The sequence below is a fragment of the Mobula birostris genome, chromosome 17 (genome assembly GCF_030028105.1).
Source record: "Mobula birostris isolate sMobBir1 chromosome 17, sMobBir1.hap1, whole genome shotgun sequence".
NCBI lineage: Eukaryota > Metazoa > Chordata > Chondrichthyes > Myliobatiformes > Myliobatidae > Mobula > Mobula birostris.
Window position 1 is genome coordinate 56173194 of NC_092386.1, and position 13507 is coordinate 56186700.

The window sequence follows — 13507 nt, forward strand, 5'->3', positions numbered from 1 at the left end:
AGAAACCATTGTCTCTACCACACAATTAGCCACACAGAGATCAAAATTGTAATATGTCTGAAAATCAATCTGTCGATAATGGGCCAATGATGACATGATTACAATGATTACAATGCATGACAAAAAATTATCACAGCAGATATTGAGAAATTTAAGATCAGGGAATGATGTAATAAATTCATTCACAAAACTCTGAAGGGTATGCATACCTGGATATCATACTCTTATTTAAATCTAGTTTTGTGACAAATCACAAAAGAAGTTCAACTTAAAACATTATCCACTTTTAGGCAATCATTATTATTCCTGTTGCTGACTTAAGGTTGGCCTTTCATAATTCTCTCTACTCGTTCTGCAGCCTGTGCTAACAACCTCTTTGTAACGGAAACTATAGATTGCTCAAGCATTCATTACCTTGGAGAAGAATGGTTGCAATGAAGTACAAGTATTTTTCCTATTTTATTAAGTGTGGCAATATGTTTATCGATTTTCTTTTTTAAAATTATTTCATACATTTAAAAATATTTACTTTTAGCTAAATGCAGAGCATGTCAAAAAAATTTTTTCATCCTTCTTGGGGGCAGAGTTTGTACAGTATTTCCAAGGATTGTAAGACATACTCTAAATATGATGCTGTATACAACAGCAAAAGCATGGTATGGAGTACAAAACTGCCCATGACAATGCTTACATTTTGAGACAATGAAAGGATACATCTTTAATGTTAGACAAAGATTCATGCAATTGTCAAGTAAATATGACAGAAAAGAAAACAACCTTCACATAACCTAAGGCCATTGTTCACTTTCATCCTATTAGCTGCTACTCCCAAAGTCACTGGTATATGAAGCTAACATTTTTTATCCAGTGAGCAGTGACTCTTGCCCTCTCTCTGAAAGAAGTGCATTGCTGATCAGGCTGGCCTTAATACAGATATTCCACCATACAGACTCTACGAGAATGTGTCCACATCTATTGCATCAATTCAATTTTCAGCTCTCAAATTCATTTGAATACATATTAAAAAGTGATGTGAGTGGAACACAAAGTTCCAGATAAGCATTTGGTTTTGGAGTGCAGATGGTTTACATGAAAAATATTTGTATATTCTGGGAAACTCACATCCTTTTAAAGAGAAAAAACAAGGGAGAAAGTCCTTGGTAAGGGAAGTGTAGCAACGCTTTTGACTCCCTCCTTGGAGATGGGTGGAGTAATTTAATGCGGTATCACAACTGGCATTTAGCTTAGATCATTTTGGGAACAGATGTTTTATGGCTTGGAAAAGGTTCAAATCTGCAAAATGTTGAGATATGATTTGTAAACATGGTTAGAAAATTGAAAAGAAACAAAGACATACCACTCTATTTCTTTCACGTGTGTGATCATATAAACGGCCACCAACAATTTTGGTTTTCTTTTGATGTGGGTGATCTGGTAACTTTTAAACAACCTCTGAAATAATAATAAATAAAACTATAATTCTATACAGATGCACGATGATTAACAGGGTCCAGTTTACTGCTCAAAAGTCTGACGACAGTTTGATTGAAGCTGTCCTTGAGCCGTGTGGTATGTGCTTTCAGGATTTTATACCTTCTGCCAATGGGAGAGGGGAGAAAAGAAAATGTCCACGGTGGGTCGGTCTTTGATTGTGCTGGCTGCTTTACTGAGGCAGTGAGAAGTGTAGATGGAGTTCATCGATGGGAATCTGGTTTCTGTGATGCACTGAACTGTGTTCACAAGTGTCTGAAGATTTTTATGGTCATGGGCAGAGCAGCTGCCACACCAAGCCATACTGCATCAGATCGGTGGCTTTGCATGGTGCGTCAATAAAAGGTGACAAGGATCAATGGGTCATGCCAGATTTCTTTAGCTTCCTGAGGAAGTACAGGCATTGGTGAGCTCTCTTGGCCATGACATCAGCATGTATAATGATTAAACCAGCCATACATTGTTAGAACTAAACTTTGTTTGCAAATACTGCCCAGGTGATTGGTGGTAGATACAATCAGCAGCTTGTGAATTAGGGCATCATTCTCTGCTTTGGTTCATTTGTGGAACAGTGGAATGTGTAAATTATATTTAGTTATATCTAACAAGATATTGGGCAAAACAATGGTACAGGCCCAAGCATGGACAAATTGCAATTTAATCAGTGAAAATATTTAATAATTGTTGCAGGTCATAGAGCACAAATGCCAAAACATCACAGTGAAAAATATATTTGATATACAGTATAGAATGCTAGAGTTATAAATAAGCCATACTTATTGATTGTTTTCATTTAGGTAAATATTGAAACTGTTTCTTGTAATTTATCTCTTAAAGTTGCAAGTTAACCAAATTGCTATATAACTGTCTTATTTACACAATATTCTTGATTGTATCTGACTTAATAATATCTTACATGTACACAGTAATACTTTTCACATACATATATAAAACAGACTACAAATTTATTATTTTATTGCCTTGCAGCTGACAACAGATGTATATCTGGCTGCCTTTTGTTAAATTCAAACTCTTGGGCTGCATCTGATGCTCTGCACAAGTGCTAGCAAGTTGACATTTGTATTTACACATGTGCTTTGTTCACTAGTAAAGGTTGATAAAAGTATTCTGGAGAACGGATGCTGCAATTTGGAAGCATCATTTTAAAAAAGCTGGTTCAAGCTGCAGCTTGATTTTGTTCTACTGCAGTCACCTGAGTACCTTGTTCAGAAGAAATGCTGGTGTCGGTTTCAGCTGAGCTTTTCCAGAACTCATCATTCGTAAAAACTAAAAAAAAGGAAAATTTAAAAAAAATAAAAGAACTCTAACATTTATATCTAAGGACTAAGCAGTATTTACCTGGTTTCTACATTTTGCTGCAACAACGATGAGATGGCATAGAGAGGACAGACAGCGGCTGGTAGAATAGTGCGAGCACAACAACTTGCATCTCAGCATGGACAAGACCAAAGAGATGATTGTGGACATTAGGAATAAGCAGGCTGACCACTTCTCACCGCACTTAAATGGCTGCCCTGTGGAGAAACTTAGGAGCACCAAGTTTCTTGGAATGCACATAATGGACGATCTCACCTAGTCACTCAATACCATCTCTTCAGTCAAGAAAGCACAATGGTGTCTCCACTTCTTGAGAAGAATGAGGTGAGTGAGGCTCCCCCTCCCCCCACCTCTCACATCTTAACCAATTTTTACAGGAGCACCATTGATAACTTGAGTTGTAGAGTCCTTGAAAGTGAGTCCAAAGGTTGTGGAATCATAGTGTTGGTGTGAGTGAAGTTATCCCCTCTGGTTCAGCAGCTTGATGGCTAAAGTTAAAGTTAAAGTCTGTCCCGAGCCTTATAGGCCCACCAGGCCGATGTTTATGCTGGTTTCTGTGGTGTGAAGCAACTGAGAGTACGAGACTCCCCCCACTGGATAGGACATCAGTCTATCGCGAGGTTAACCCCCCAGCATTTTGCTGGTACTCATTTTCAGCTGGGTGGACTGGAGCGGTGTGTTGTTAAGTGCCTTGCTCAAGGACACAACATGCTGCCTCGGCTGGGGCTCAAACTTATGACCTTCAGATCGCTAGTCCAACGGCTTAACCACTTGGCCACGCGCCACACTGAGCCTGATGGTTGAAGGGTAATAACTGTTCCTGAACTTAGTAGTGTGGGACCTAAGACTCCTGGGCCCCCTTCCCGATGGCAGCAGTGAGAAGAGAGCAAGGCCTAGATGGTGGGGATCCTTGGTGATGGACGCTGCTTTCCTGTAGTCCTTGTCGCACTCAGTTTTAATCTTTTTTTCCTCACTTATTCTCATAACTAAATTCGTTATCTATAATTTTTTTAATGAAAATTAGTGATATTCATCACAAAATACAAGGGACCTAACATATGCTGCAGAACCCCTACACTTAAACCAGGCACTGAAATTCCCAAGGAACATTTTTCACATTTGCTTAAATAGTTCTTTGTACTCTGCCATCTTTCCAGTCTTCCTCTTTAATATTAATATTCAGCATTGATTCCATATTTAATATTCAGTATTGATTCCCTGTTTTGCAAAGACAGACACAAAATCAAACAGATCCATATTCATGTCTTTCACCTCTATATTCAAGATGTGTTTTAGTCTTTAGTACCCCTAATTTTTCTCTTTATATATTTATAATAATTTCAGGGCATGTAATATGAGTGCATTGAGATACAGCACAGACTCCTGTTTATTTTTAAAGCAACACACAAACTATTCACATGTTGAGATTTTAGTTTTTGTTCCAAACTGATTTTGGCAATTTTATATTGATAAAAATCAAGGATATTACATGACTCTTCTGATATAACTTGAACGTAAATGGACAAAGAAGATCAGAAAGATTTTGGTTACTGTCCCTTTTTAAAAGCAGCCTTTTGAATTCTCATCAAGAAATCTAATCCAGCATCGGGTTTCAATGCCTTTCTGACTTACTTACATTTTGGTGTTGAATCAACTTTTGAACTATTTGGTTTTGAATTTGAACTCAAGGAAATGTTTGTTTTTGTGTCAAATATGTCTGGATTATTTCAATTTGCGAGGTCTGTATCACATTCAATTCAGATGCCACTATCTATTAACTCAGACTTAGTTCATCTCAAGGAAGGATCATATACATGAACTCTTTTATCACTAATCAAATCCAATCCTTTCTGAGTTCCTACCTTATACAAAAGCACAACTTGTTAGTCAAGCTAAGGAAAAGAATGTGCTCGTTTTGTTTTTAATGGCATTCTTTCTGATTGATGTCTTGGTGTATATGTTTGACACGTTTGCTTTGCTTCTCTTCAGTCCAAGTAGTCTCATTTGTTTGACAAAGTCTCAAGTGTGTTCTCACCCTTGTTCATCAGATATATACCTGCAGTAGCTTGTGGTGTTAATCTATGCTTCAGCAAAAAAAAACGCTTCAAGTGATATTTCCCTTTGAGTTTCGAGTCCCTTGCACCACTTCTGCAATCTCTGATGAAGCTTAAGAATACTCCAGGATTGCGGTGGGGAAGTTCTCATGATGCATCAGGCTAACTTACCGCTATAGCTCTCCCTGATCACTCTTGTTGGATTGGTCAGGAGGGTCAGCATGTTGGGCTTTCCTCATCTGGCCAGATGAAGAAAGATGGGTGGGAAGTATGGATGATGAGGTAAATCTAATTCAATTCAGCAAAATATTTAAATCTCTTTGCTCCTCAGTTTCTATATTTGAACATTAAGGAAACATTCCAATTTGACTTTGACTTTATTTTGAGTGGATAACTTCATGTGCGCTCACAATTAAATGCCATCTGTTACATTTTTTTTCTACCAATTCGATATTCCTTCAACGGATTCAATACATTTCCTTTAATCCTTCAATACATTTTAGTCTAATTTTATACATTAATATCTTCAACAACAAAAAAAAACTGTAGATGCTGGAAATCTAAAGTAAAAACAGAAAGTGCTGGAAATACTCAGGTCAGGCTATTTCTGTGGGAAAAGAAACAGAGTTAATTCAGATTGAAGACCCTTCACCAGTTCTAAATGTCCTCAACTCCTTTACAGGCTCCTGAGGAAAAACGTAACAGAACCAAATAATATCGCTCATCCAGTTGTATAAAGATGTTATTCTTGCATGCTTGAATTTACACTGGACTAATTATTTTAGAATCTGAAGACCTTTACTCATTGATTCATTAGAACTCAAAAGTCTTGTATTAAGAACCAATATTTCTTCCAACATCATTGAATGTTGTGTACATCTAATAAGTTCAAGAAGTGAACCCCGTTTTATAGTGCAGTAAAACTACACTCCAGTGTTCATCTAATGTAAACTGTAACCTTGGACAATAGCAATTTATAAAGGAACAGAAAATAATGGCTTACCTGAAGAAAGGATTCTTTAAGTCTAGCAGGTTCCCAGATTTGAACCCTGTTTGTTCTACCATTGCCATAATGTGAATATCATAACTTTGTCTGTAATTTGAAGGCAGAAGAAATCCTAAGTAAAACAAATGTATTTACTTTTTGAACAACAGTCAGAGAATAGGGGTTTATTACAACTGGGATATTGATGGAAATATAGAACTAATACCAGTAAGTTTTCATGAATAGTAATTTACTGTCAATTATCACCTCCTTTGACTACCTACTCATGGCTATAATGCACATTGAATCATTATGCCCATGCCTACATTATAAGGCATCGCAATAAAGAACCCAAGTAATTCATGCCAACAATTTATTCCTCTCACAATGATGCAGTTAAAAATGTTGGATAATACATTCACTGCAAAGGAATTTTCATTATTACATAAAGGTCTGCATTTTTGTCACCCATTGATTAGTGGCCAAGATGTCCTCTCCATGAGCTCTCATGATTGTCAGGTAATGCACAATAAGCCCTTTCATACAGTTTCCCAAGACTGACCTAAATACTCTCTGGATCCATCACTTATTGAAAGAGGGAACTAACAACATTCTTGAAGGTAACATAATTGTTAAAGCCCTATCTAAATTGTAATTTTGTGCAAATCAATGATTAGGCCTTCAACTGAACATTTTGGTTTGAATTGTCAGAGTTGCAATCAGAAACTGGAGACTGGAATTGGGAACCAGAGTGCAATCAGGAAGCACTGCCAGAAGCCAGGGATGGAACATGGCTGGGATTGAGAAACAGACTGAAACACGGATGGAAATGTGAGCAGCTGTACCTAGAGAAAGCACCTCAAATGCAATGGCTACCCAATATTAAAAGAACCCACATCAGACAACATCCACTCTGGTGCTGCAAACCTCATTAGAACGTAAGAACATAAGAAATAGGAGTAGGAGTAGGCTGTCTGGCCTGTCAAGCCTGCTCCATCATTCAATAAGATCATTACTGACCTGGCCATGGACTCATCCCCACCTACCTGCCTTTCCCCCATTACCCTTAATTCCCCTACTATGCAAAAATCTATCCAACCTTGTCTTAAATACATTTACTGAGGTAGCCTCCACTACTTCATTGGGCAGAGAATTCCACAGATTCACCACTCTCTGGGAAAAGCATCATCTCTGTCTTAAATCTTCACCCCCGAATCTTGAGGTTATGTCCCCTAGTTCTAGTCTCACCTACCAGTGGAAACAACTTTCCTGCCTCTATCTTATCAATCCCTTTCATAATTTTATATGTTTCCATAAGATCTCCTCTCATTCTTCTGAATTCCAGCGAGTACAGGCAACACAGTCTCTCCTCATCTCTGGAATCAACTTGGTGAACCTCCCTTGCACTGTCTCCAAAGCCAGTATATCTCTTCTCAAGTAAGGAGACCAGACTGCAGTCAAGACAGAAAAGTATATCTGTTCTTTTAATAAGGACCTTTAAAAGTACTTAAATTTTAAGGAAAAATATATCAACTACTGACAATAAAAGCATAATTTATGAGAACTATGGAGAAATAATTTCATTCTATTATCCCAGGTGATATCGTTAAGCATCTTTAAGCAAAATAATACACGAACACTGAACAAAGTAATTTTTTTTGGTAAAGCAGGATACAGAAGATGATTATACTCATATGGTTCACAGGAGCTTGAAGACACACACTGAATGTTTCAGAACGGCTCCTTCCCTTCCACCATCAGATTTCAGAACTGACAATGAACTCCGGAACACCACCTCATTGTTTTTACTCTCTTTTTGCACGACTTACTTAATTTATATATTTCTTATCATAATGTATGGTATATTTTATGTATTGAACTGTATTGCTGCTGCAAAACAAATAATTTAACATGTCAGAGATAATAATTCTGGTTCAGATGTCAAGAGAGATGGTGCTGTAATAGAACTGGGTAGACAAACTCTCTTGAGAATGTTTGGGATTTTTTTTGAGAACCATAATGAAAACGAAAAATTAACCTACAGTCCTAATTTGCATATTAATCAGCTCATGTCAGATGAGAAAAATACTTGCTCATTTACAGGACCACTTGTAAATCACATCAGGCAAGCTTAGGCATCAAGATACATACAGTGGCCACTTTATTAGGTACACAAACTCGTTAATGCAAATATCTAATCAGCCAATCATGTGGTAGCAACTCAATGTATACAGTATAAGCATGCAGACATGGCCAAGAGGTTCAGACCCAACATTAGAATGAGGAAGAAATATGATATAAGTGACTTTGACTGTGGAATGATTATTGCTGCCAGATGGGGAGGTCAGAGAACCTCAGAAATATGTTGATCTCCTGGGGTTTTCATGTACAACAGTCTCTAGAGTTTATAGAGAACGGTATGAAAGACAAAAAAAACATTGTGAGTGGCAGTCCTGTGGGCGAAAATACCTCATTAATGAGAGAGGTCAAGGAGAGTGGCCAGACTGGTTCAAACTGACAAAAAGGTGACAGTAACTCAAGTAACCACGTGGTACAATAATGGTGTGCAGAAGAATGCACAACACATTGAACCTTGAAGTGGATGGGCTACAGGAGCAAAGACAACAATGGACAGAAATACATTCAGTAGTCACATTATGGGGTACTTCCTGTACCTAATAAAATGGCCACTGAGTGTAAATTCCACTTCTTTGGCCAAGCTGAGGCAAACTCTCTTCCTGTCTACACTCCCCACTCCCTTCATTTCCCACATTTAAACTGATTATAACACTTAAAGGATTGACGGTGGATATGCAATGGCAAGCATTTAAAGATTGCATGGATGAACTACAACAATTGTTCATCCCAGTTTGGCAAAAGAATAAATCAAGGAAGGTAGTGCACCCGTGGCTGACAAGAGAAATTAGGGATAGTATCAATTCCAAAGAAGAAGCATACAAATTAGCCAGAAAAAGTGGCTCACCTGAGGACTGGGAGAAATTCAGAGTTCAGCAGAGGAGGACAAAGGGCTTAATTAGGAAGGGGAAAAAAGATTATGAGAGAAAACTGGCAGGGAACATAAAAACTGACTGTAAAAGCTTTTATAGATATGTAAAAAGGAAAAGACTGGTAAAGACAAATGTAGGTCCCCCACAGACAGAAACAGGTGAATTGATTATGGGGAGCAAGGACATGGCAGACCAATTGAATAATTACTTTGGTTCTGTCTTCACTAAGGAGGACATAAATAATCTTCCAGAAATAGTAGGGGACAGAGGGTCCAGTGAGATGGAGGAACTAAGCGAAATACATGTTAGTAGTGAAGTGGTGTTAGGTAAATTGAAGGGATTGAAGGCAGATAAATCCCCAGGGCCAGATGGTCTGCATCCCAGAGTGCTTAAGGAAGTAGCCCAAGAAATAGTGGATGCATTAGTGATAATTTTTCAAAACTCGTTAGATTCTGGACTAGTTCCTGAGGATTGGAGGGTGGCTAATGTAACCCCACTTTTTAAAAAAGGAGGGAGAGAGAAACCGGGAATTATAGACCAGTTAGCCTAACGTCGGTGGTGGGGAAACTGCTGGAGTCAGTTATCAAAGATGTGATAACAGCACATTTGGAAAGCGGTGAAATCATCGGACAAAGTCAGCATGGATTTGTGAAAGGAAAATCATGTCTGACGAATCTCATAGGATTTTTTGAGGATGTAACTAGTAGAGTGGATAGGGGAGAACCAGTGGACGTGGTATATTTGGATTTTCAAAAGGCTTTTGACAAGGTCCCACACAGGAGATTAGTGTGCAAACTTAAAGCACACGGTATTGGAGGTAAGGTATTGATGTGGATAGAGAATTGGTTAGCAGACAGGAAGCAAAGAGTGGGAATAAACGAGACCTTTTCAGAATGGCAGGCGGTGACTAGTGGGGTACCGCAAGGCTCAGTGCTGGGACCCCAGTTGTTTACAATATATATTAATGACTTGGATGAGGGAATTAAATGCAGCATCTCCAAGTTTGTGGATGACACGAAGCTGGGTGGCAGTGTTAGCTGTGAGGAGGGTGCTAAGAGGATGCAGAGTGACTTGGATAGGTTGGGTGACTGGGCAAATTCATGGCAGATGCAATTTAATGTGGATAAATGTGAAGTTATCCACTTTGGTGGCAAAAATAGGAAAACAGATTATTATCTGAATGGTGGCCGATTAGGAAAAGGGGAGGTGCAACGAGACCTGGGTGTCATTATACACCAGTCATTGAAAGTGGGCATGCAGGTACAGCAGGCGGTGAAAAAGGCGAATGGTATGCTGGCATTTATAGCAAGAGGATTCGAGTACAGGAGCAGGGAGGTACTACTGCAGTTGTACAAGGCCTTGGTGAGACCACACCTGGAGTATTGTGTGCAGTTTTGGTCCCCTAATCTGAGGAAAGACATCCTTGCCATAGAGGGAGTACAAAGAAGGTTCACCAGATTGATTCCTGGGATGGCAGGACTTACATATGAAGAAAGGCTGGATGAACTGGGCTTGTACTCGTTGGAATTTAGAAGGTTGAGGGGGGATCTGATTGAAACGTATAAAATCCTAAAGGGATTGGACAGGCTAGATGCAGGAAGATTGTTCCCGATGTTGGGGAAGTCCAGAACGAGGGGTCACAGTTTGAGGATAAAGGGGAAGCCTTTTAGGACTGAGATTAGGAAAAACTTCTTCACACAGAGAGTGGTGAATCTGTGGAATTCTCTGCCACAGGAAACAGTTGAGGCCAGTTCATTGGCTATATTTAAGAGGGAGTTAGATATGGCCCTTGTGGCTACGGGGATCAGGGGGTATGGAGGGAAGGCTGGGGCAGGGTTCTGAGTTGGATGATCAGCCATGATCATAATAAATGGCGGTGCAGGCTCGAAGGGCCGAATGGCCTACTCCTGCACCTATTTTCTATGTTTCTATAACACATTTTTACCTCACTACTAGCTAAGATGAACACTTTTTCATTTGTTTCTTGTTCATCTTAAATTATGTTCTTACCAAATAGGAACGAGACACAAGGGAGTTGTTAAAATCTGAAGCAGTTCAATTCTCACCGTTTATTTGCCACAAGTAAGACTTTCCCTGAGAACGTCTCGCCTTCTTTGGCAAACAGTGGGGTCTGTAGGAGACAGCGCACCTGGTACCAGTGTGTCAAAGGTTCAGCAGGAGAAGTTGATAGCCAGACTGTTTTTCTGGAAAAAAAATATCAGTTAGGAGTTTTTTGAAAATATGTTTTGAACATATATTTCCTGTTTGGTATCCTGATTGCAGAGAACACCAATGAATGAAATTTGGGAAAAGAGATGAAGGGCTTTAAAGAGCTTCATTTGAGGAGTTTACACAGACATCGGTAATTTAGTTGTATGATAGCTTTGTGTGTTATAATTTCCACATAAAGAATGAGAGAAAGGAGAATAAAAGAGATAAATGTTAGGCCAAAGGTACAAGTGGGAGTTGACATAACATGGAAAGTGATGGACAGAACAGAGGAAAGTGTAGGAAGAGGAAATAAGTCCCTGCCTAGATTCTAATTTATTCGGGTCTTTCTGTTTGGAGTATAACTTTCATTCATTGGTTTTAAAAAAGACATGAGAAAAAAGTAAAACAAAATATGCAAATGTCAGATGGAGAGAAATAAATGCATAAAAGTGCCTTTTTGACCTTAGACATGCCACATGATTTCACTGTCGAGTACATCTGAAGTGTAGCCACTGCCCAATTACAGGTTATTGATGAAGAGCATAGCTGATGTTCCTCAGCTCCAGTCAAATTGTAAGGAAATATTTTACTCAATACATGCTTTGCATTAATGAATATAAATAAGGGCAAAACTTTACCACATCAGATTCTGCAAGTCCTTCAATATATTGTAACTTTCCATCTTTCCTGTACCTACATATCTGAAAATCCAATCAAGTTTTTATACATGGCATTGCATTAAATACCCATAAACAAGGTCATAAGTAACTATTGACTTTATCCTTCTTCACATCTGCAATCTTTGATGAATTATTCTGTTTTGTCTTCTTCCAAATGTCTCCTTGTTATCCAAGTTAATGGAATTTCCTTCGCATGTACAGGTGCACATTCCTTTATCCGAAATTCTGAAATCCAAAAAGCTCCGAAAACCGTTTTTTTTTCGCCAACAGCTGACGTCACTCAGGTGTGACGTGGCAGCACTAGCAGAGGCCGCCAGACATCAGTTGTGGCTCAACGCTCGTATTGGTTACGTGTGCATTTGCTGTTCGCTGATATTTTGTGTTCACTGTTGACTTTGTGTTGAATTTCACTGTGAAAATATCAAAAAGAGCTGAAGATACCCCTATGGGTAACAATGAGAAAAAGAGAAGGAAGCATCTATCATTATCAATGACGCAGAAAGTGGAGTTATTGCAGAAACTTGACCGTGGTGTGTCTCTGTGGCGTCTTACTGAAGAAAATAGTGTCGGAACTACCACTGTATATGATTTAAATAGACAGAAAGACAAGTTACTGAAGTTTTATAGTGACAGTGACAGTGACGTTCTACATTTATTCCAATAGGTCATTTAGCATGTGTTTGATTCGGTTCCTTTGAAGCTGTATATTTTTATGTTTTATTGAATGTTTTTGTTGGAAATAAAATGTTTTCTTGTCATTATTCCCTAAACAATACAGTATAACAACTATTCACATAGCATTTACATTGTATTAGGTATTATAAGTAACCTAGAGATGACTTAAAGTATACGGGAGGATGTGCATAGGTTTGGTGTGCCCCGGGTCCTAAAGTCCACCATACTAAGCCAGGTTAAATAAGGGACTTGAACATATGTGTTTTTGTTATCGGGGGTGGGGGTGGGGTCCGAAATCTGAAAAATTCTGAATTCCAAAATGCAACTGGCCCCAAGGATTTCGGATAAGGGATTGTGGACCTGTATTAATATCGATAAAACCTGAAACGATTGATCATGCCTTCTAATATTTTCTGCAAAGCCACTTGTTATGTTTTTTCTGAAGATATGAAGTGAATACTATTGTTATTAGAAAGAACTTTTAAGGTCCTCTCACAAATGATGCATTGAGAATAAATATAAGCTCCTTGGGATATAGGGAAAAGCAAAGTATACTTACTGTGAACCTACAAATGCCACATCAAACCAAAATGCCAAGCCATGGACCTGCCCAGACTGCAAAATTCGAAAGGCAAAGGGAATCTCCATTCTACATGGGCAAATTTAAAAATTGTTACCAGTGCTACGACAGAAACTTGTTTATTATGAATCTAATGACCTCAAGAAACATAGGTGCAATTTCTGCATTTTCATATCTCACACAGCATCAAAGAGTAAACTGATCATGGCTATTGAAAAAGGATCTACTGCTTTCCTGGTGTATATGATGAATAAACTCTTCTTGGGCTTCCAGCTGGGTATCGATTTTAACTGATGTTTCAATGACAAACTCTGTTTGCAATCGAATTCCAGTTCTTACTTAGAGTGAAACGGTACAAGGTGGGACAGCGGATGAGGACTAACCAATCAAGAGGGATGGATGATGGGAGTATAAATACCACTGGATTAGATACGCCTAGACATCATTCCTGATGACACTGGCAGAGTTTGTAATTGAAACATAGG

The 13507-nt window shown here is 38.6% G+C and overlaps 1 protein-coding gene across 2 annotated transcripts in view; it reads right to left on the reverse strand.

Annotated features, from left to right (window-relative positions):
* Positions 1-483: 483 nt before the first annotated feature.
* The window catches only part of carm1l (coactivator-associated arginine methyltransferase 1, like), a 68583-nt gene continuing 55559 nt past the window's right edge, over positions 484-13507 (reverse strand). The window contains exons 10-13 of one of the 2 annotated variants that reach the window (XM_072281756.1): positions 13002-13091; positions 10943-11080; positions 5887-5976; positions 484-2778 (exon numbers count right to left, since the gene is read on the reverse strand). In XM_072281756.1, the coding sequence (XP_072137857.1) occupies positions 2766-2778; positions 5887-5976; positions 10943-11080; positions 13002-13091 (331 nt within the window). In that variant the 3' untranslated portion in view covers positions 484-2765. The other variant, XM_072281755.1, reaches the window with a different exon arrangement.